We start from the raw sequence: 25,443 nt of genomic DNA, 5'->3' as shown, positions 1-25,443 counted from the left end.
TGACTGCTGCCTTCCCAACACAAGAGAGGTGAATGGGATTTCATCTGTGCTACTCACTGGAATAATAATAATAATTATTATTATTATTAATTTTTTAAAAGACGTTTTATAGGTGTGATATCACTTTCTTAATTATTCTGTAGCTTTTGACCATATTCCATGGCCTTCTTCGGTGGATGGAACTTGCTCATGTGTCCTCACATGATCAAAGACCAGACCTTTGGTTGCATGATAACAAATGGTCTACAGGTAGTGGTCTAGTTTTCATGTGACAGAACAGCTATGCTCAAAGGTAGTGACATAGAATAAAAAGCGAGAAAGACCATGTGTGGCGGGCGGAAGCAGGAGGGATGAGTGGTGGATGAGTCCAACAAACACAGGACTTTAACCAAGAGACTGGTGTTCGTGATCGGTATTTTGTTTTGTAAGTTGCATTAATGACGTTTGTGACGTGTTTTCCGTACTTATCAGACATTGTTTCCGTATGTATTTTACTCAGTTTACGTACTTATTCTAAGCCCAACCATGACTTTTTCCTCAACCTAAGTATGTGGTTTTGTTGCCTCAACCTAACTGTGCGTTACCATATTGTTGCATGGCGTACAAATGACACGTGAAAAGGCTAAAATGCGTCGTCATGACACACAGAATGTAATGTCTTTGTGCTATTTATACGCCTTCCTGTAAGACCGGGTTGGACAGAAGGTCACATGGTGACACCTGAGCAAGTCCCATTTGCCAAAGAAGAAGACAGTGAAGGCTGTGATCGAAAGATAGTCAGTAAAAGCTAGTAAGTGAATCTTGAGTTGAGATAATTTTATCAGTGATATGTGTTCCCATTCTAAGGTCAAGAATGAACTTCCTCGCTCATTTTGATAAAGACTCTCTGGTGATTCTGGAAAGTGATGTTTCTCTTAAAGGAATAATTTGACAGCAAAGAGCGCGGCTAGCTGTTTCCCCCTGTTTCCATTCTTTATGCAAAGCTAAGCTAACTGGCTGTAGCTTCATATTTAATGGACAGAGTGGTGTCATCTTCTCAGATAACTCCCACAAGAAGACGAATAACCCAAAATGTTCAACTTTTCCTATAATATATATATATTTAAATCTTTTTAATGTTGTGACCACTAAAAGTGAAATGGCTTAATCATAAAATATGTATATGTTTGTATGTACATATATATATGTGCATATCTGGACATGCATATTTAATTGTACCAGGTGTTTGACTGTGCTGCTGTGATACACGATGCAGCATAGCGATAAACAGAGATACAACACGAGAGACTATAAGGAGAAATGATAGACGGCGGAGCGAGGAGAGGAGACGAAGGAGGAGTGCTCATTAAAAAAGTTGCATGTAACGGAGAGAGATGGAGAGAGAGGCAGAGGAGACAGGTCGACCACCAGAGACAAAGCCAACTAAAGACAGAGGCAAAACAGCCGAGCCAGGTAGCAGAGGATCACCGCAGAGTGGAGAAAGTTTGCATTGGAAATGGGAGAATAAAGTGAGGAAGAAGAGGGCGAAAAGAGCGAGAGACGGAGGGGGGATTAAATGGACAGCTCATGAGAGAGGTGGAAGGACTGGAGAGGACAGAGGGATTCCCCGATGGCATCTCATCTCACTCTCTTTCTTGCTCTCCTTCTCCCTATTTCCCTCCTTTTTTCTCCCAATAAATCATTCTGACTTCTCCTTAACCAACTCATTCCCAGCAGGCGGCAAGAAAACTGTAACAATCTTTCTCCTATCTGCTATCTCTCTCTTTTTTCTCCCTCCCTCCTCCTGTCTCTTTCCCTGTCTGGCCTGCTCCTCTCTCTCTCTCTGTGTGTCTCTCTCTCTCTCATACACACCTTTAGATGCACAGTTTGTGGCAGTGGAGGTGACAGAGGGGGGCAAATTACTGAACATTTCACCATGTCTCCGCAGGACACACTAGAGCTACAGGAATACATAATACGAGCCACATCACACTTTCACGAAAATAACTCTAATTCTATTAGAACTTAATTGCTTTAGTAAATTTTAGATGTGAAACTTAATTTATGGGAAGAATTTGCAAAAATAAAACAGCAAGTCACTTCTGGTTCATCCAAACTTAGATACTGTAATATATATAGGGATGCACCGATCCGGCTTTTTCAGTCCCGATAGCGATACCTGGTCTTTGGGTATCATCCGATACAGAGTACCGATACCAGCCTCTGATTAATAGGCTGTATACCTCACTGTGTTTTTGTGTAAGGCAACATCAGACTTGACTTAAACACTACTTTCCTAACTTTGTAAACCAAAATGTGACCAAAAAATGTATTTAATTGTTCTTTATTATTAAAATGATAAATCATACACCAACAACTTGGTGGACAATTTTCAAAATTATTAAGAATTACAATTCATGTGTAAACCCTTTTTAATGCGGCAACAAATTAAAGGGGGACACCTAAGCTCCAGTGGGTGTAGGTCTTCCTCAAACAAATAAAAGTCAATGATATTTAATGTCTTTCTAATATGCCCAAATGCTTCAAAACTAGTATAGTCTTTATTACTTATTCTTCATTCATGTATCATTACTCATAGTCTTATTGTTTGTTTGATGTTGTTTGATTCTCCATGTAACATCCACACATAAGCCTATAGGTTTTGTAACAGCAATGACATAGTCAGTGGTAAAATTACTGAACATGGGATTGCACATTTAATTTGAGTGTTTCTTACATATTAATTAAGGTGATTTTTTAAGCCTTTTAACAGACTTTTCAGTGCCCCACATTTTGGACATGACTGTACCACTTTAGAAAATCTAAATTGATCTGAGAAAACTTGGCATTAGAGTACTAAAAATTTCTTCTATGAGTGTGATATCTGCATTTTTTTTTTTTATTGATTAGGACACATCCTGGGGATTTCGGAGTGCTACTGGGTTTGGATTTAATTGGCTTCATATCACAATATATTACAGAAATCTGAAATGCAAAAAAATTTCCCACTTTAGGCTAATTCACCCTATATATATATATATAAACATTAAAATGTGTAGAATGAATCGGCCCCCATTGTCACCAATATCCGATCCAGCTATTTGAATCGGTATATCAGTGCATCCCAATATAATATCATTGTGAACCTGCTGTATAATACACAGCTTGTTTATATTTTCTTTATGGTGGTGGATACATGAGAGGACATGTGTGTGCGTGAGCATGTGTGTGTTAATGTGCTGCAGCTATAAGAGGATTGTGCATGATAATAGTGCTGTATTTTTATTTTATTTTATTTTATTTAACTCTTTATTTAACCAGGTTAGTCCCATTGAGATTAAGAACCTCTTTTTCCAAGGCAGACCTGGCCAAGACGGTCAGCAGCAAGAACACAAAGTTGCAGACACATTGACACAAATAGAGATATAAAATACAATTCACAAAAAGCACTAAAATTTGCATTAGAAGAGAACTATCTAAAGACAAATGGGGGGGACAAAAAATGCTCATGTGTGTTAATGTGCTGCAGCTATAAGAGGATTGTGCATGATAATAGTGCTGTATTTTTATTTTATTTTATTTTATTTAACTCTTTATTTAACCAGGTTAGTCCCATTGAGATTAAGAACCTCTTTTTCCAAGGCAGACCTGGCCAAGACGGTCAGCAGCAAGAACACAAAGTTGCAGACACATTGACACAAATAGAGATATAAAATACAATTCACAAAAAGCACTAAAATTTGCATTAGAAGAGAACTATCTAAAGACAAATGGGGGGGGGGACAAAAAATGCTCATGTGTGTTAATGTGCTGCAGCTATAAGAGGATTGTGCCTGATAATAGTGCTGTATTTTTATTTTATTTTATTTTATTTAACTCTTTATTTAACCAGGTTAGTCCCATTGAGATTAAGAACCTCTTTTTCCAAGGCAGACCTGGCCAAGACGGTCAGCAGCAAGAACACAAAGTTGCAGACACATTGACACAAATAGAGATATAAAATACAATTCACTAAAAGCACTAAAATTTGAAGAAGAGAACTATCTAAAAAATGCTCATCATGTGTGTTAATGTGCTGCAGCTATAAGAGGATTGTGCATGATAATAGTGCTGTATCACAGTGTCAGGAGGGATGGAGGTGGAGAATATAATGTGCGTGTGTGAGTTTTTTAGCCTTTGTAATAAAAATGCATAAAAGTGTGTGTGTGTGTGGCTAGAGAGGAGGAGAGGAGGAGAGGAGGAGAGGAGAGGGGGTGTTACATTGAAAAATAGGCTGCAGATGGTGGCTGCAGACATATCTGGCAGAGAGAGAGAAAGAGAGAGAGAGAGAGGTGGGGGATTCAAAGCTTTCTACTTTTACACACCGGCAGTGGAGGTCGAATAGTTGACAAAAAAAAAAGAAAGGGAACTTGAAGTCGCAGTGATGCCTGATGCTGCTGCTGAGACTCGGCCACAATGTTGGAGGAGGAATGCGCTTTTGTCGCTCTGAGGAGGGAGGAGTTAGAAAGTGAACGAGCGCTGCCTACCAAACAGAGAGAGGAAGAGGAGGAGAAAGAGAGAGAAGGACAGAGAGAGAGAGAGAGAGAGACGGGTGGGCTGAGCTGCTCACCGTAAACGATGGTTGTCGGTCGGATAGAGTCTTGAAGACCTCATGAAAACTGGCTGCTTGAATTGTTTTGCAGCGAGGCTCGTTCTCCCTGCGAGCTTTGCAGCATCTCTCGGAGCATTTGGACGGAAAAACTGCAGCAGATAAAAGAACAGTTTAAAAAAAAGAAAGAAAGAAAGAAAGAGGACTTGCTTTTTATTATTTTAGCACCATTTTTTTTCTCCACTCTTCATTTTCCTTTTCACCTTCAGCAGCAGCAGCACTCTTTCCCAGGAGGAGGAGGAGGAGGGTTCATGCTCAGAGGAGGAACCACCGACCCCCTGCTGCTTGGACCCAGTATACCGGCCTCACACACTCCTCTGGCGGGCTCAGCTGCAGCAGTTCCCGGTGAGAAGAAGAGAGAGAGAGAGGACCCTTAAGGACTTTCATAAAACCTCCTTGTTTTGAAGCCTCAGGATTTGTTGGAGAGAGGGGGGGTGGGGACATTTTTTAGTCACAATAGACTTTTACAACAGTTATAAGTCTTTTTTTGTGTGCATGCATGAAAGCTTTTGTTTCCTCCTCCTCCTCCTCCTCCTCCTCCTCCTCCTCTCCCCGTCTGTTAGGCATTTGCTGGGATGTTTGAGTCGCGTTGTTTGGTGCTGGTGGTGGTGGGGTGAAGGAGACAGAGAGAGTGGCCGGAGACACCAGAAGAGGACGGAGGCCGAGAGGAGAGGAGGAGCCGAGAGCATGGCTCTGGTGGTGCTGTCTCTCTGGGTGCTAACGAGTCTCACCTGGGCGGACGTGGTCCAGGTGGCAGCCAACAGGCACTCTGTGTACTGGAACAGCTCCAACATACAGTAAGAGACCACCCATTCCTCTTATCAGTGTGTGTGCATGTCATGTATTTCATCTCTCTGTCCTCCACCTGTTCAAAAATGGCCTGATTTGCACTCTTTTTGTTTTTTAAGTGGAAGACATTATTTAGATCCACAAATAGGCCTCTCATGTTTCTCCATCTATTTCTGAGCCTCTGTCAGACCCCCTCACTGTGAAGTCAAGGTTGCCTCCAAACCATCTTTTCAACACCTTCCACTTGCACAACTATAGTCAGACATATTTAGTTCCTCAGTCCAGTCAGTCTGTGCACATTGCTGTATATTCAATGACACCCCCTCCTTTTCTCTCCTTCTTCCTCCTCCTCCACCTTCAGCCATGCATGGCCAAGGAGTATAGAAGGAAAATGTGATTCTCCTTCCTTCCTTTCTCCGTCTCCTCTCTTCAGTCTTTCTCTGTCTTTCTCCTCTTATCTGGTTCAATTAGGAGCACTTCTTCATCCTGACCCCATTGTGTTGCAGCAGTGTCACTATTCAATCTCTCCCTCTTCGCTCCCTCTCTTCAACTTGCTCTCTCCTTCTATCCCTCTCTAACCCCCTTTCTTGTTTACACTCAGTCCGTTGGCCTTTTTGTTATCCTCCTAATCCCTCGCTCCTCACACCGTATCTCGATTCAAGTGAAAATGCTTTCTCTTTCTCTTTTTTTGTTGTTGTGAAAGCTGCCTTTTTTAACGCTGTCCTCGCGTGTCTCCTCACGGCTCTGCTGCTGGATCCTTAAGATTGTAGAGTCAGACTGCTGCAACACACTGTATAGGCTCATCTCTTCTCCTACAATTCACAGTAAAATCCTGTAAGTTTATGTTGTATTAGCTGCGTTTCCACATGTCCCAATCTGTAACATCCACGTTTCTTCTTTTCTGCCCAAAATATGCAGATAAAATGTTGTTAATTTGCAACTGAACGCCAGATTTGACACGAAATAATGGTCGATTTTCAAGATTTTTTCTTTCAATGAGCAATTCAGCAAGCTGCGTGATGTCTGATTTTCTCAATAGCGTCACAAAATGATGCCACAATCAACCTAAATTTGAGGTCTCAGAGGTACACCAGAGCGCATGTCACACACTAACACACACCTTCCTTTTCACTCTCCATCTTGCAGTAAATCCTGTCTATGTGTAAGCTACCATTTGGCTACCAGGCGGCCCTTAAAACATCTCAGTATGTGGTATTTACTTCCTAAGCAGAATTTACTAGGCCCCTAAGATGAGCAGTCAGATATACAGGCGACTCACATTTTACGACCGCACTTATTAAAGACGTAAACAAAATGACAAACTCAGAAAATACACTGTTGTTTTTGCAGCTGGAGGATCGATGATTCTGTCCGCCGATAATAACTCCGGGCCTGTGATTTTAGTTTACAGCGTGAAATAAAACTAGTAAATTCGTGCCTCGCAGCAGAATTACTATACATGAAGCACTGCGTAAAGTAATAGGAGCGGAAAACATAAGGTTATTGGTTGTCGTGCGACACTGTAAACAATATTTGTTTTCCCGGAATGTGAAAAAATTATTTCTCCGCACATTTTAGAGAAAGTAATATTGCGTGCACAGTTAATGCGTTTTCGCTGATGTTTTTCTCTCAATGTGGAGGGTGCTCATTTTCAATTTCTATACTTTTTTTGCTCTGTAACAATTTAATAATAAATGCTAATGAAATTCCACCTTCGGTTTCCATATCAGAGACAGAAGTTGATTTAGATAAAATGTGGAAAAAAGCGCCTAAAGGCATAAAAGGAAAAGGGAAGAAGAAGTGAACCCGGGACCTCGGTGCAATCAGCTCCATGTAACGTGAGCAGCTTTGACCTTGGTAAAATGTACTCTAATTAAGTCATTTGTCAGCTGCTTTTTGCTGTATACTCAGACTGTTTGCATAAAAAGAACCTGCAATAGATTTTTCTGACTGAGAACTAGAGCAGTCTGGAGCAGCGTAACCTTTAACCTGACTGTCCAGGACCTGAGTACTGCAGAGCCCCGCAGTCTCTCGTCTCTCTCTCTCTCCACACATTCACTGCCAATACGCTTTTCATCCCAGCGGCAGAATATTCTTAGCCCCTGCAGTGTGAGTTTTACTGTGTGTGTCTTTTATAAAAGACTGTGGTTAATTAAAGAACACTGCATCTCAGTGGACCTGCCTCATCCCTGATCTTCCCATCTCTCTCTCCTTCTCTTCCTCAGTGCACACGTACACAATGACAACGTATGAGCAGCGAGTGGGGATAACTTTTTCAATCCAGCCTACTTTATTGAATTAGGAGACAAAAGGGAGCATGGACAGTGACACACAAAAACCGCAGGATAACCTGTCTAAGCCATTCTCTCATATACTTCCTCTCAACGGCACAAGATCCCATTCCCGGCATTTATTTTAATCTCTAAACCACAACATCCCACATTTGTTGGGTTGGCTGGCGTCTCTAGCCGTTGGCTATGGGCCTCTCCGGAGTTTCTCTAACTCACAGTGCAGTGTGGAGGTTTAGAAGGCCAATAATAAGCTGTAGTATAGCTGTCAGTGTGAGTGGTAAACACATTGTAAAGCCTCAGGACCCTGCAGTTTCTCAACCAGCTTCTGACCCCGAGCCACTCATCAACCACAAGAGACAGGCTGAGACTGTTACCAAGGATTAACTGCTTCACACACACACACACACACACACACACACACACACACACGTGCATCCACGCTTATAACTGTACATATGCACATATATCTATGATTATACGAGTACACACAAACGCACACACGCCGCTGTGTACTTTTTTAACTTCGAGAAGATGGATCATTTCCTGCGTTCGCGTCTTGCACAACGGCTGGTGCCGCTGCCCATCAGTCACTTGTCACTGATATCCCTGGGCATGAACGTGTGTATAATGGTGTGCGTTTTTGTGTGTGTGTGTGTGTGTGAGAACTGGCGCTTGTGTGTGTGTTTGCCCTGTTACAGATGTCTCTGTTCACTGATGGGTGACCGAAACAAAAACAAATCCATCAGTCCGTTAAATCACACATTATCTTCCACCACCTGGCAATTAAGCACCGCCGTGTGAGTGTGTGTGCGTGCGTATACACGTGCATGTGTTTAATCAAATAACGCAGCAGTTAACTGGTTTGCATAATGGATATCTGGCGATATCTCTTAATTTATCAGTTGTATATTTCGGAGAGCGATTAGGTTTGCGAACGAACAAATAAACAAACAAACGCATGAGCATTTCTAGACGTTATCTCCGTGTGAATCAATGACACTGTCACCTCGACGCGTGCCACTGGAATGAGGCCAGCTATCGCGAGCAGAATCTGCTTCTCGTACGAATGCACATGCGTGTGTGGTAATCGATGCCGAGGTGGAACTTGTTTCATATTCATTCAGCTCGTCAGAGTGTGCAGAGACACGTCACGCAGGGCAGGAGAGAAATAATGCAAGAATGTGAGACGAGAGAGACAGCGAGGGGGGAACGCTATGGGACTGAGGGGAAGTCAGGAGGAATACAGACGGATTTTGAATTATAATCGAGCAAAGGAGGAGGAGGGTCATCATAATCATGATAATAATGCTCGGCCAGTGCCCTGATCTACACACTGAGTTCTCACATTTAACCAGAAGACAGTTTATGTGTGTGTGCATGAGAGAGAGAGAGAGGGAAACACAGACGAGCGGATTAAGCAGGCCAATCAACCATCCCCCTTGACGGCAACACAAAACTATCTGTCTCCCAGCCCCACTTAGGACAACAACATTTACATTTATGAATATCTGCACAAAGGAGAGTATAACTCACTCACTATCACGAGGCGCACGGCTCGCCTGTGTGTGTGTGTGTGTGCATGTGTGTGTGCAACACATCCATCATAGGCGTTCGCGCCGTCGCTACGTATGTCAGCCACCACTGTGATATGTGTTTGCACACAAACACCAAAATAAAACCTCTCACATACACGGGCTCAGTGATCATCATAACGGCTCTATAGACACAGTGATCAGGCTGTTCATTAGTAACGAATAATAAGGCCACATAGTGTACCGGTTTGCGACGTGTGGGTGTGGAAGTGTGTGTGTGTGTGGCGTGCAGACGCTCGCATAGAGACGTCATTAATTAAAAGCAATAGGGAACACCTGTGTGATGGATGAGTACTGTTCGTATAATAAGATCCAGCGGTCCTCTCTCTCTCTCTCTCGCTCTCTCTGTGTGCATACGTAGGAGTAAATACATTTTTCTGATTGGACAGGTATTGTCTGGTAGGTGAGCCGAGCATTAAGGGACAAGAAAGGAGGAAAAGAATTCTCGTCCTCTGTCTTTTTTTTTTTCCTCTTTGGGGGATGAGCTAGATTTCAAGAGTGCGCTCCCACCTCGCCGTTCCTCTCTCATCCTCCAATTGCCTGATGGGAAAGCACTCTTGGGGTGGTGGTATTTTGGGAGCTGTGTGGTTTAATGTGAATGTTGTGGGACTCTTTCTCTGTCAAATTAACTTGGACTAAATCTTTCCAGTGCTAGAAAGAGATGTTGCCTTTCTTTGTTGTCTGCTTTTCCTTCACCTCACCTCACCCAATGTTTTCTTTGCCTTCTCGCCACTCTTCTTTCCTCGCTCTTACACACTTTTTGATTCAGACCAAAGCCACCTCAAACACTCCTCGCTGCAGATCCTTTAAATTTACACACACACATAAAACACTCACATTGATCTTGAGAAAAAGACAAGCCTGAAATATCGAGCCCACCCCGTTTTTTTTCTACATGTCTTGATTGGCTCTTTCATTTCCTCAAACGCTGTCCCGCTTACATGATCGACTAATCGGAAGCATTGCTGTGAAAATGGAGTATTGATGTTCGCCGTTCGCGCTTTGCTCCGTCTTGGATCAAACGCAAACTGGTGACTGTAATGGTTTGGATTCAAAGGAAGCAGGTTCTTAGGGATTTAAGGGATGTAATTCTGCTAAGACCAACCTTGGTATTGATTTAAGTGACTGCTGATTCCCTGCTGGTGGCTCTAGAAATCTCACTGAACTAAAAACACTTCTATATCAGTGTACACAAGGAAAAGATGTCACCAATCCGAATCATGAAGGTGAAATAAAGGTGATTTTAATCTTAGGAGTTTCAACACATTCACAACAATGGCCAGCTGATGTAGGTACAGTAAGTCGATGCTGGAAAAGTAAAATAGAATACAGGAAAAAGGCATCACTGCTAGTGTTTCCCACGGGTTGGGGATTTATTTTTGGTAGTCAACCTCAAGGGAGGTGGAGGTGTAGCGTGGTGGGCTGCAGTGAATTCACAAGCCAAGAACTGCACATGAATGCTGTGTTCTGGCAGTCAATGCTCAGTTTCAATGCCGCATTTTCACACAAACTTGAACAGGAAGAAATTATGAATACAGAAACACAAAAACATCTGTTTGAGTGGGCCACCCAAATAGGCTACATTTTATGAGAAGTGTTGCAAAGTCAGTAAAGGCTAAAACATGTTTTTCTTGCATGCAGAACTCTTTTTTTAAAGGTTAAAATAATATATTTGACGCTGCTGTCGGCCTGTTTTCATGGTCTGAACACCACTGTGTGTCATTTGGTTGAACTATCAAGGATAATGCATGCAGAACCAATGTGTGTTTATAATATGATATGGATTTACTTGGAGTGTGTCCTTATCAATGCTTGGACCAGGGATTTATGAAATCACAGAAAGACGCAAATCTACGCAATTTTGAGGAGAATGTGTGGTATTGGAGCTTTGAGGATCAGACAGTGCATTTACAGTTAAGTCATTTCTGTATTTCTTTGTTTTCAATAAAGCATGAATGTCATGTTTAGATGGAGCATTAGTTCCTGGGTAAAATCTAAATGATTGAATAGAGCCGGTATCTTTGAATATCTTTGAGAATGATGTTTGTTGCTTGAAATCCAATTTTCTGCAGTTAATATTTCCACATTTGCAGAAACGTGCATGTTTATCGTATCATTTGCCACCTGCTGGGAACCCTTAATAGCTTAGAGCGGCTCTGCAGCTCAACTAAATCCTGGAGCAGACAGGAGGACTTTTCTCAGTTTAAAAAGCTGATAAAATGGTTTTATCACTATGCCTAAAAAGATGGCCAAATATGCATCACTCTTCTGGGCCAGTTGGGACCCGTTTCCTAATCAGAGATGGTTGATAAATATGCTTCCATGTTTGGTTCTTGTGTGGAGTTCTCCATGTGTGTTGGTTTTCTTATCAGTGCTTCAGTTTTCCACCTGCTTCCACCAACCTGCCATCAGTTACATGGGACAGTCTAAATTAGCCAAAGGTGTGACTGAGACTGTGACTGATTGCGCTTCTGGCTGTTCTTTGTGTAAAGGCCACTCCACGCTCTCTCAGAAGAGCTGTTTGGACAGTCTAAAAATGATGAAAAGCTCTTCTCAGGTGTTTGGACAATGCGGGCCGTGGTCGCCCAATTATTGTAGCTTCTAAAAACCGACAAGCTGACTGCCACAGCTGCGTCCCGGCCAGGTGTGCACAGGTGTGGAAATGGGGTGAGCTTCAAATGTGGTGCAAATACTGTATTGGTCGCTTCCCTGTTGGCAACAGCTGAGAGGCTGTGTTCCTTCAGAGAAAAGTCGGGAGGATTGCTGCCAAAATTGGGATCAACATCTTGAGCAACAACCGGCACAGATACGAGTCGATAAGACAGACTCTCCCTTGTACACTACCAGATGCACATCCTATAACTTTGTAGGACCATACCGTTGTTTTAAATCCATTTTACATTGCATTTAAGTGACTTTTGATTTCTCTAAGACACGCTGGAGTTCACAAATAAATCAAACACACCAACATTGGCTTCTGCATCGGTGATTTCAAGATGTTTGGTAGTCTGTGTTCACTGTTCTGCATAACTTAGAGGTAATGCAGGGACAGTGTCTGTTTGAGGAGTGTAAAGGCATAGAAACAAGAAATGTAGAGCTCACAGATTAGATTGAATAGTGACAGTAAAGTGATCTTGTTAGAACAGTTACCTAATCGATGAATTCTCAGAAATCACATTGCAATAACAAGGGCAGCGGTGTCAGAGTCACGCAGTGTTTGTGTGCTGATTTAAGTTAAGACGTGCCGTCTGAGGAGGATGCGTTGCCTTTTTTTCCACGACAGCCAAATTATTGAATGACCGTTTTTTTCTCGTTATCTGTTGATTTTTAGGCAAAACAAGAGTTTATCTTTCCCACCCATGTGTTAAATTTGAACAAATTGTCCACACGAAAAACAAATCCCGCAGCGATGGGCTGGAGGCAAAACACACACACACACACACTCACTCAGACGCACACACTCGATGCTGTTGTTGATATTAACATTATTCTCTGAGCCGACGCCTAAGCTCCAGCAGTGTAATCAGGTGCTAATAACAAGGCTGTGATGTTTACAAGCTGTTTCAAAACGCTTTATGTATCCGTACGTGCGTGTGTGTGTGTGTGTGTGTGTGTGTGTGTGTGTGTGTGTTTGTGTATATACTCTATGTGATGTCTACTCTATTCCTCGCCAGCGCTCTTGGGGCTTTGGGAGGAGGAGGGGGGTACTAATAATGTAGACTGTCAGCTCCTGCACACACACACACCAGATGCTCATATGGTGTGTGTGAGATGTGGCTAATGGTAGCAGCATAGTGTGGCAGTCTGAGGCCATATGCCGAGCCTGATCACAACAGAGCAGAGTGGTCTAGCGTTAATAAACTCTACCGACATGACAATTAGGAGTCCTCCACATAAAGACAATACCGACGCATGTGAAAATGCAGCTGTTTTCATCAAACGCACTGGGAATCAACTGTCGCCAGGACAGGACAGGACGGAGGAGCAGCAGGGAGGAGAGCCGCTGCGTTTACAGGAAGAGCGTCTATTGTCACTGCTCGCCGGGCAGAAATGATGCTCATTGTTGAGCTTTGATTACGAATGTTGTTATCGCCTCATCAAGCCGTAAACAACTCCAGAGGTTTTATTCAGTTTTATAGCTTCGCTGTAACAGGTTTTCATAAGAAACAATTATGGTGAGATATGAGAAAGTCCCGATTGAGAAGGTTTTGATTTAGCAGCCAGAGAAGAAAAAAAAAGGCAAGGTCCTCACTCCAACAAACTGCAGTAGGACACAGAATTATGCTTATTCCATCCACAGAGAGAGCGCGGCAGAGAGGGAGACAGTCTTTAATTGAGGTTTTATCCATTTAAGCTGTCACTAAGAGGCCAACTCTGAAACCTTTTAACCACTCTCCCCTCAGTAATGACACAAATCAGAGAGGAAATGTGTTTGTGTCTGAGCGTCGGCGCGAATGTGTGCATGTGCACGCGTTAGCGCTCGTGAGGCAGGAGGGTAATTATGCGGAAATTGGGAAATGGCTAAGTGAATTATGACCTTGTTTCAGCAGAAGGCTTTAATCAGTCCCAGCCAGGCCAGGGAGGGAGGCAGAAATGTTCGCCACACAAGCACTCTGCTCCCGATGGCAACAGCAGCCAGTCAGTAAAACTGTCAACCAGTGTGATGTGTCAGTGGGAACCGGCCAGTCAACCAGTCATTCATACGGTTAACAGGCATATTCAAAAAGCACTGGCCGATAATTCATGTTTGATCACGAAATAGAGGCTGAAATGGTCTCAGAGTTATTGTTTTGGTCTTCCATTGTGTATCTGCATGTTGGGTTGTGTGCGTGGGGATGAGCAATACTCCAACATCATCATACTGTATATTGACTTTTAGTGTAATCATAACAAAAACTAGAAAATTTCGCAATAAATTTTGACCAGTGTGCCTGGTGCTGGGGGGGATGTCTGAGGTTATAAGAAGGGGGGATGATAGGCCCAATAAAGTCCCAAGTCTCGTGACCCATTTAAACTTTTAATCATTTTTCTACGTTTAAGTATGGCGACTCTGTATGGCCCAAAAGAGGACTGTTTTTGAGCTCTCTTCACGTCAATTTGCCATTCATTCCTATGGATCCCGCGCGATCTTTTCGGGAGCTGCTACGCCAATCTCTTAGAAAAGTCTTAGCACACCATTCCCGATCATTCCGTCACTGGTTGCCATGGTGATTGGAGGGCCGTGAGGAGTGTTTAGTTACCTGTTATCATACAGTAAGAGTTGAGGGCTTTTATTTTGAAAACTAGGTGAATACCTAGTTTCCTGTTATCATACAATGAGAGTTGGGGGGCTTTTATTTTGTAAAGCGAGTGTCATCGTGAGCTTCCTCGACGGTATTTAAGTGAAGGCCACAAAACAAAGAGCCAATCAGAGTTCTTTCATTGGAGAAGTGTCATCAGATTCGTCAGGTTGGTTGCTGGGGCCCCCCTGGCCCTTAGCAACAGGTTACACGTTGGTTCATAGTCTGCCCAATGAAAGTGAGTTTACATGTGAAATCAAAACAACGTACATTTACATTAATACTGCTCTGTGACTAAAGGAGACAACCCACGTGGTTAGCCACCTGAATATCTATCTTTTGATGCTGTGAATGCGATTTTTTTCAGAAACCGCTGCGTGAATCTCTTAGTCAGGTCATAGCACACCAGTCCCGATCATTCCGCACGTTTTGATGTATTTTTTTTTTTCCAGGTGTTGGCAACGCTGCGAGACTAGTAGCGTGCCGAAAAACACACACGGAAGAAGCCAGAATAAGAAAATAAGCCCGTCGGATAATAGACCAGTGTGCTTTGCTCTGTAGAAGTAATCCCTTTTTAACTATATAAATTGTGATAAACACTTCTAGGCACACTGGAATAAACGCGTCGAATAATAGACCAGTGTGCTTTTCACAAAGCTTTGCCTTGACATTATCAATGAATCTACCAGAGTCCGAGGTGACATCATCAAATTGCTTGTTTTGTCCAACCAACAGTTCAAAAACCACCAAATATTCAGTTTACTATGATATAAATCAGAGAAAAGCAGTACATTTTCAAATCTGAGAGGCTGGAACCAGAATGGTTGATTAACAAATTACTTATCCCATTTGTGCCTGCAATTGAAATTTTTAATTTGCTTTGGTAGAAGCGTTCTCTGGGCTTGCCAGCACAAATGTGACGAAAAGTCAGTTTGGCTCAAAAGTGAGTTTTTCTCCTCATACTGTATCTACTAGTTGGGCACATGATGGGACTACTGTTTTTGCAATAGACTCCATTATATTTTATGGATATACTGTAGTCCTAAGTGACCAAATACTATAGTATGATAAGAAAATGGCTGTATCTCAGAAACTATATTGAGCACAATCAAGTATTTGGTATCTGAATTTATAACAAGTTGAATATCAAAGATATGCACACATATGCAGTGTTAAAAAAATATGTCATATGGAAAACATTTAATAAACACAATGTTAAAATTGTATGTTTCCTCATTTTTCAAAAATCCTGACTTTGACTATTGAAATGATGAAATGATGAGGCATTTTTCCTTATCATACTAAATATAGTCTCTGGGTACAAATGGGTCAAACAATTTATCGATTTGCAAAATTGCCGCTGATTAATTTCCCACTGAAAATCGTGTCAGCTCTGAAGATCGCGTCGTCTTGTCCAAATGAATCCTTCCAAACAAATCGCGATTAAAAAACTAACAACATTTCATCTGATGTAATGCATACAGTACTTGCACAGAACACTACTTAGATTATTTTCAATTTGGTGATATACAGTAGATCAGTGTCAGAAACATATTTGGTTTAATACTGTGATTTTGATTTTGCCCAGCTGTGTTATTCAGTGTGTCTGAATCTGCTGACAGGTGTCTACAGATTTCGTCCTGCTGCTAAAGTGCACCTACCAGCACAGTGGAAACCCAATAAAACTTCAGCAAAAATTCTAACTTAGCGGCCCTGCGGACCAATGCACGTTCACTCAACATGAAATCTGTCTGCTGTAGGAAGCTTCATGACTAATGAAGAGAGGCTTGCAGCTCATTGCGTTGGGTATAACATAGGAGAAGTTACTTTTTCGTCTTTATAGTCCCTGCTGGGGGGTTTACGCTTGTGCGTTTACACAAGTGCACACATTTATGTCTACGTAAGGGCACAAATCGTCTCGCATCCCCAGTACGTCTAGTCTTAAACAGCTAAAACTGATTCATCTTGGAATGAGCAAAGAAAAGATGAGTGTGAAGGAAAATATGCATCCCAATGGACACATGAAACATGCAGCTCATCATGTGATGTTGACAGGTGGTGTTGCGCAGAACGACAATGTTCGAAGAATTTTGAATGGTCTGGTTTAGTACATGCACACTGTTGTTACCGATGCCGCCGGTGTCAGTTTGGTTTCAAATTTGAGTTTTTTGTTGTAGCACTTTTCCGCCTTCAATGTTCATGTGTTTGTGTGTGGATGGCGATGAGTGCGTTCGCTTGTTCATGTATGAAAAACACCTGCTGTGCAGATGTTGTGTGTACTGTCAGCAGCACTGCTGTGTGTTAGTGTGTCTCCGAGTGTCTCTGCTGGTTCTGGTCTGGCTGTCTATTTCTGTCAGTGTTGGATCGATGGCGTCCTACAGACACTGCTCTCCTCTCCTGGATGTTTCAGCCTGTTCCTCCTCTCTCTCTCTCTCTCTCTCTCCCTCTCGTCGTGTATCTGCCGCTCTTCCCTCCCCTTCCTCCCTCTGCCTCTCCGTCTCTCCCGTTGGCTCGACTCCTCGACATCACTTCTTCTTCTCCTCCTCATTGTCCTCCTCTGCATCACCGTACTACTCTGGAGTCTCACTTCAGATCCGACAATGAGCTCTCAGTGTTTGTGTGTGTGTGTGTGTGTGTGTGTGTGTGTGTGTGCATTTTCTGAGAAATTCTTGCTGCTTCTTTATGAGGGATTCCTGTTCTTGGCTTCACATCTTGGCCAGTTTGTGTTGGTGTGCTGCATGCCAATATATTGCTGCAGCTCCTCTGTGGTTTTTAAGGAATTTGTATGTGCGTGAGCAGAGTCTGAAACAATTAGTTGATACAATTATACGTCAGCGATTTTAATCAATAATCAATTAGACATTTTATGCAAAATGCCAAATATTATACACTGGGAAGGTCTTTTTTAACTAAACAATGAATCAACTGATTAAAAAGAGATTCATAGATAGAGAAAATATTCTTTAGTTGCAGCTTTTCCGTGAGTAAAAGTGGGTGATAAGGATAAAAATCTTCCACCGTGGTATACGGTAACAACGATTATTTCGATAAAGTGATATGTTTTATCAAGCTAAAATACCAAACAGAGGCTTCTCATATGTGGGAATATGTTAATATCTGTGTTTTATATAATTATCTCTGGATTTTGAATGGATAGATGGCAGTAGTACTACCGATTATTTTCAGTGTAGATTAATCTGTCGATTATTTTCTGGATTAATCGGTTAGCTGTTTGGTTAATAAAACATCAGAAAATTGTGAAAAATGTCATCAGTGTTTCCCGAAGCCCAAGATGACGTCCTCAAATGTCTTATTTTGTCCACAACGAAAAGATATTCAGTTCACTGTCATAGAGGAGTAAAGAAACCAGAAACTATTCACATCTAAGAAGCTGGAATCAGAGAATTTTGTCTTTTTTTTCTTAAAAAAATACTCAAACCAATTAATTAATTCTCAAAATAGTTGGTGATTAATTTAACCGATTATTCGTTGCAGCTCTACTAGATAGACAAGAACATTTTAAGGCATCCCCCTGGGCTGGAAAATAGTCGTGATTTGCAGCCCAAAGATATCTTTTTAAATTGCAATATCGATATAGATGTCATCATAGTACATTTTTGGGGGAAATTCAGTTGAAAGAACCAAAAGATCCTGCAAACAGACGATCACTTGCACTCACTTTTCAGTCATCATAACCTCATCTGGTACAATTCAACACCGTTAATGAAGTGAGTTCAAGGGATCAACAGTGTGCAGGATTTCTTGGTACGACAGGGAAGCGTCTGTCGATATCATTTTCTAGTGTGCAAGGACTTTGTAATTGTTGTAGTAATTGTTACCTGCTGGAAATTCTATTGAGAAATCATTTGGAGATGAGATAACCAAAAAAAAAGTCTGTTTTTGTCTTATGCACTGAATTAAATACCTGACAAATCCAGATACTTCATCACTGCTACGCAAAAATCCAATACCTCCATCCTAGTTATTGATCTGCAACCTTGCCTGCGTGGAAATTGACAAATTCCTATTGATTCGCGGTATATATTGTCTATTCATCCAACATTATCTGTGAGGTGTAGTGTGTGTGTGTGTGAGCTCCCTCGTGTTTTTGACCTTTGGTGTGCAATTTCTTTTTAATGTGCACATGCATTTACATGAGGGACAGCTGTGTCTTTGTGTGTACACTGAACAGTCAATGGTTGTCAATGGAGGGAGATGGAGAGAGGATGGCTGAGAGCTAGAGATGCTGGCTGGCCTCAGTGCTAAAAACACCCACGCTGTCTGTAGGCTCTGCTTTGCCTTCCTACGCTTTGAGGCACGGGGATGAGCTCTGCTGTAGTAAAGGCCACATATGAATGAGTGTTTACCACCACCTCTCTCAGCTGGCTGGACTATCATGTTTTTAATGAAAGCGTGAAGTCCGGGGCGGCTGCTGGAGGTGGATACGTACACTATCGTATTATAGGGAGGGATAGAGAGCGTAGAGGATAGAGTTGGGTGGAGGGGGTGTGTATGGAGGATGTGGGTGTTGCAGGGGTTGTTGTAATGAATGTACTGCAGTTAAAAAGAATTCTGTGTCACTTCCCGGGAGAGAGAGAAATAAAGGTGGTGGAGGGGGAGAGGGAGATGTGGGAGGAGATGTTGAGAAATAGGATGTGTTGTGTTGATGGAGCAGAGTTCTTCGCAGCCAGGCAAACTCTCCTCCCATCCTAGTATGTGCATATGTGTGTGTGTGGGGGGGAGAGTGTGTGCAGAAAGAAAGCGAGAAAAAAAAGGCATGTGAATGCCCCACAGCCTAGAAGCATACCACCCACACACATTACCCACATGTATTAGACCCATACATATGCATACTCTTCACTCTCCACCTCCTCTACCTCTCTTTCCATGTTTTTCTATCTGTTTTCCCCCCTTCCATACACACACACACACACAAAATCTTTCACCAACACACGCATGTGTTGGGAAAACTCGTTTCGCAGGGACAATCTCTGTCATTACCTCCCACAGCTTCCTCAAGGGAGTACATTGTTATTTTTCTTCCAGCCCTGATCAAATAAAGTGGAGCAAAGAGAGAACACACACACTCCATATATAGAATAACACACATACCGTATACACTCCTATGTTTGCTAAACCGTGATCGGATAAATCGCAGAATGATGACACCCATCTGCCCACACGCTGAGTGTGTTACCCCCTCGAGGCGAATAGTAAATCCGAGCATATGTGTTGCATCACGGGTTGCAATTTTTCTACAGTATCAGCTCAGATAATCAAAAGGCTCCGTGACACTCTCCTCTTAGAGCGGAGAGGGCTGCAGAGATGGTTTGGATAGGCAGAGAGGCCGGTTAAACTCTGCACCAGCCATATCTGAGGGCCTCTGTTGTGTGCCGGGAGAGAAAGAGAGCACACAACAAGAAAGACCAGACAGAGAAAGAAAAAAAATCATTGATGGAGGGCGAAGGGGCAGGAGGGGAGGGCACCGAAGAATAGAGAAAGGAGGGCCCTGCAGAACAGTACTGCCAAAACCGAGGTCAATTGTGATGAAAATGACCGTTCACATGACCACAATAGCGGCTGAGTGACAGCACTAAAGCGGCATGGACGGGCTTATCCTGATCACTCAGGGCCTTGACTGGGGAAATCACAATGCCCTGGAGATCTGTCCTTTTTGGGCTTGGAGGATCACAGAGCGCCCACGGTCCCAAGCTTTGGCCCCGAAACGTCCCCGACATTACCATATCAATGCCGCCCCGGCTATTCCGCCAAGGAGCAGGGCGGCTAGCGATAGTGCCTCCCGGTTAGCATCGCCCTGTGCCTTCACAGGGCCATTCAGCGGGGAGTCAATGCTAGCTCAATGCTAAGTGTGAATGGGAAGAAGTGTAAGCTCACTCCTGTAGCGTGAACCCATGTCTGGCGGTCCATTCAGCCCGGTGTTTGTGTGCATTTGAGTCTCTCTTCCTCTTTATCTCTCTGCCCCACTTTCTTTTTCACATTTCAAGTTGTTCTCATGTATATCTGTACGGTTTTGGTGCCAATAAAACTGTGTCCGTAGAGTATAGAAAATGTTCAAATACCAAAAGTTGGCATCGAGTCCTTGCTCTTCTTCACATTTGAATAATCATTTTGCCAATTTGAGACTATTTAATTTAGGCCACAATCTTCGACAGCTGCTTGACAGCATTTAACATTTGAGTTTGTTTGAGACATTTGGCTTTTTTTTATTAGATTATAGAACGACAACACAGCTATTAAATTGACCTTGTAGTAAGAATATTTTCTCAACTGCTGGTTCCAAGGTTCAGAATTGAAACCCAACACGGACGCGAAGTCCTTTAAGTGCTCCAAAAATGGAAGGTCAAAGATCTCCATGACGAATGGGCAAACTCCTCCTGGACTGGTTTTATACCAGCTCTTCCTAAACCCATTACTAAGTTTGTGTTGAGTCTTTCAGAAGTTCGTAGTATCTACTATCTAGTTTCATAAGTGCTTTTTTAAATTGGGTTGTAAAATGTGATCAATGTCTTGGCCAGTTAAGACTAAGTAATGGGTAAGTCAAGTTCTAGGAAACTCTGTTCAATGTCCTTATTTTAGCTTTGTCAGTTAGTTATGTAGTTACACAGTTACAGTTAAACCTGGTACATTTTTAGTAACAAATAATCTCTACGTTATGAACTAGTTTGTTTTTAATTAGTGATGTTGAAAGTTTGAACTTAAGCCAAAAAAACACCAACACCCACTAACGTCTGGCTTTTTGTCTTCAGTGGGAAAGGTCACAATAGGCATTCATTCCCAGGACAAATAGTCAAATCTGCAGTAGTCCACGGTGGATGCGGTGGACACGTAAAATCAACAGGGATTTGGACAATTATTATAATTTATTAACGTACAAAACATACAATTAATATGCTCTCCTCAAAGCCACCAGACTCCAGTCAGAAAACCATTTCACCTCGCTGATCTTTATTCAAACTCGACAGAAACAAAATAAAACTATTCAAAACCGTCTTTGTTAGTCTTTCCACTGTTTCATCAATCACCAACTCTGGTTTGAGATTTTGAGAGAGAGACTGAATAAGCATCAGATATAAAAAAATCTTAACATTTTCACTGTTTGCCGGTTGGCACGTCCGCAACGTGACACAGCAGGAAAAAACCCCCAGAAAGACCAGTGCAAGGGCAACGGCATATTTGCAATGGGAAAGGAGTGTATCGCCTATTTTTAGTGGGTTCTCCTGTGTTTAAAAAAACCTGCATATATGCACTCATTTTGGTGGGAAAAGGGTATTAGTGTAGCCGGCTCCTGCTGGTCAAAATGATATTTTCAAAAGCTACTAAACAGCTACTACATGGAGCTTTTTGTGATATTTTTTCTCTTAAAAGCATTTTTTTTTTTTATATCAGTGCTCAGGTGTAATATCTCCTTTAGTATCTATCCACCACAACCTTGTACAGCTTCCCTCAAATAGAAAACTACTAAAACTGCAGAGCTGATGGTGTGTAAGAGAAGAGAGTATGGCGTGAGAACAGGTTACAACCTCCCTTTGTTGTGAGGATATAGTATCACATGACACCCGCAGTAGATGGCCTTTGATATCGTTACAATGCAATTAGAGATATTAGCCAGTAAGAATACAAGCCTCGATGTAGTGTTAACCTCATTACTACGCGATCGGGAGGAAATGGATGATCTGGAGAAGAACGGCTGGTGTTTAAATGATGCAGAAGGGACGGAGGATTAGATGGAGAGAGAGGAAGGAAGGAAGGAAGGAAGGGGAAAATCGATGGCTAAAAGTAAAGGATGGGAAACTAAAAGGGCAATGAAGAGAGGAAGACAGGTGAGATATTGGCCGTAGACTTCTTGCTTTGTCATTGGAAATCAGAGCCGCAGGGCAGGACACTGTTTGATTTTGTTGTTCTTGTTTTAATCAGACAGCGCTCACACACACACACACAGATGCAGATAGCCTCCAGTGTGCCACCGAGTATCGGCAGAGAGCTGAGAGGTTATCATGCGTCGTCAGGTGCCGGGCCGACTCTTGGTAGCAGGTTTGTCATTTGTAATTAGAGAGTAAAAGAGAGCTGGCTTGTTTTTTTCTCACCTCTCTGTCTCCTGTTCGCTGGCTGAAGGCTGTCTCTGGGTATCGACAGACAAGTGACGGGACACACACACACGCACGCACACACAAATACATGCACTGACACACGTTTGATGGGCCAAGTTTGATTCTGTTAAGTGGAGTTTGTCAGTTAGTCAGTGGAGTGTTGGGGTGAATGCTGATGGCCAACAGACAGCGAATCCCACGGAGCTAAACAGGATCTGAAGCAGCCTGTTCACAACACTGAGGGGTGACTGAGCAGTGGCAGGCCTAACTATGATTATTTTATGTCAGTCACACACACACACACACACACACACACACTATCTGGTGTTGTATGGCTATGTGGTCACGGTCCATGCGGCTCTGAGTTCTGGTCACGGTTAAAAAGGCTTCCTTCTAGGGAGGAGGGGGGCGAGTGGAGTCTTAAGACGAAGGAGAAGGAGAAGGAGATGAGGAGGAGGAGGAGTGGGGGAATAAGAGGAGCAGGAGATAATAGGAGAGGGCTAACAGTGGGGGTGGAGGGTCCGGGATGGACCAAAAGAGGGAGTGAAAAGGGGAAGATAGGTGGGTTTTCCGAGTATGAAAGCCTGCGTGCCTCCATTCCTGCGCCATTGATGTATTCTAATGCTAAGTGTGTAAAGGCCGGGCCTCGACTGGTCTCTGGGAGAGACGAGCCTTTGATAGGCACAACCAAGCTCTGGGACAGATCCTTCGCATGCCATTCATATGCATATCTCTTGTGTGTGTATATGTGTGTGTGCATGTACACACTGTTTTTTTTTTGCCATTTAAGTAACTGTTTTTAAGCCATTTGTACCAGTGGTAGATTGGTCTAATTTCCATATCAATGTGAGAATGTTTTAGGCTGTTTGGAGCTAATCCTAAATTACCCCCTAGGACCATGCTGCTAGATGCTTTTTTATGAAGTGGCATCCTCTGATTTTGTGTGTGTGTGTGTGTGCGTGTGATTTTTTTTTTTTACCACGGAGGGAGCTTTAAGATTTCAGCGTTTCGTGTGTGGCCGCGGTGTAGCGGACCACATCTGATCATGTAATTGGCCATCTGCAGAAGAGGGCAAAGTGCAGAAACTCAAAGAGGACTACATCTCACCAGTCTGTTTCAGGAGGTGTGTGTGTGTGTGTGCAGCGCGATGCATGTGTGTGCCCTATAAACTATGTGTGAGTTGCGCTGTTGTGCGTATTGCTTTGTTTGCCGTGTGTTCCGGTCCCCCAACCGATTATAGCATGAAATTCCACACGCATTGTATAGCAATGGGGTGTCTCACATGTGGACGGGCACACACAAACAAGCGCGCACACAGCAAAGCGAGGAGTCAGAGCCGGCTGTTAATGACTGTCGGGGACAGAAAGGGAGCGGGACTGTGGCGGTGTCAAGGCTTTGTGACGGATGCTGGTTGTAAAATGCCTTGCTCACAGGTTTATTGTTATGAAAAAAAGTAGCGATCAGATTCGGCAAGATTGATGCCATTCCTTCTTTCTTTCTCTGTTTTTCACACACACTCGGACACCCACACGCACACACACTCTTAATCCCCCTCTGAGCCCTGGAGAGGCTCTCCCATCAGTGACCCTCCTTCCACTTGAGCACTTTGGTTTGTTTCTCTCCCTCCCCTTCCTACTCGGATTTGCTCTTCTACTTCAACCTCTTCTCCTTGCTTGTTCATCTTACTTCACCTCCTCTCACCCGCATACTTCACGGACGGCTGTATATTTATCTGTGCGTGCGCGCCCCGTGCGTGCGAGCGTATATGTGTTTTTTTTTTTTTTTTTGCAAGAGATAGGAAGTGTGTCAAAGAACTGCTCGTCTCTATACTTTCATTGCCTCTCTTTCTGCTCAAGAATATGATGGATGTTTCAAAACAGAGCGAAGCCTGAATATCAGCGCCAGCCACTGATGCTGTTGCTTTCACCTCCGAGTGTGTGTGCGTGCAGGTGTGTGTGTGTGTGTGTGTGTGCGTGCGTGCAGGTGTGTGTGTGTGTGTGCGTGCGTGTGCTCGGAGGCACTGGAGGTTATTTGATCTCATTGTGTTGTTGGAAAGGAGGCTGCTCTATTGCTTTATGACCGGCGCTGTAGGGAGATATTCAGCTTCACCTGCCTCTCCTCAACAATCCATCATCCCTCTCTCTCAGCAGACGAACGCACTCCACTCATCTTATTACTTCCTCTCGCACTCTCAGAAACATTTAAGACTTTTTCTCTCGCTAGCTCGCACTTACACGTGCTGTAATGTATGCACATATTCTCAGTCTCTCTCTCTCTCCACAGTTTGTCCCATAAGAAGAGAGAAAACGAGTGCGTTTCACGGCCTTATAGATGAGTGACAAAGTGAGTGTGTGTGCGCGTGTTATAATTCTGATAGTGTTTCTGCGAGTGATTATAAGCCGACGCCGTGTGAAAGCAATGCGGCTCCTTCGTTAAGATGTTAAGTGTGTTGTAAACTGAACGGGGACGAGGACTCGGCTAATGACTGTTTCTGCACACTTCATCAGATTGCTCGCCCGCAATATTGCCTCATATCACTCTCTGGCAGCATCGGCGCTTAATAGTGTGTGTGCGTTTGATCACAACGTATATTGCTTTGTAGAGCCATTACAGTTTAATAGGCGTAGTGGAATGCACGGCGCGTTAATGCTCCGGCAACATGAAGTAATGACACAATAAAACAATTAAATATGGTGGAGGAGAATTACTTTTCGAACAAGCCGCACCTAGAAGCAATTTTGGACTGAGACGGAATAA

At 43.0% G+C, this 25,443-nt stretch overlaps 1 protein-coding gene across 2 annotated transcripts in view; it reads left to right on the top strand.

The window, feature by feature from the left end:
• efna3b (ephrin-A3b) overlaps window positions 1–25,443 on the top strand; it is a 95,392-nt gene that overhangs the window by 24,587 nt on the left and 45,362 nt on the right. The window contains exons 3-4 of one of the 2 annotated variants that reach the window (XM_037784633.1): window positions 4,837–4,972; window positions 5,191–5,424. In XM_037784633.1, the coding sequence (XP_037640561.1) occupies window positions 4,837–4,972; window positions 5,191–5,424 (370 nt within the window). The remainder of the gene's footprint in view (window positions 1–4,836; window positions 4,973–5,190; window positions 5,425–25,443) is intronic. The other variant, XM_037784634.1, reaches the window with a different exon arrangement.

Source organism: Sebastes umbrosus, chromosome 11, assembly GCF_015220745.1.
Source record: "Sebastes umbrosus isolate fSebUmb1 chromosome 11, fSebUmb1.pri, whole genome shotgun sequence".
Lineage (NCBI taxonomy): Eukaryota > Metazoa > Chordata > Actinopteri > Perciformes > Sebastidae > Sebastes > Sebastes umbrosus.
This window is presented reverse-complemented; position numbering and strand designations above follow the sequence as displayed.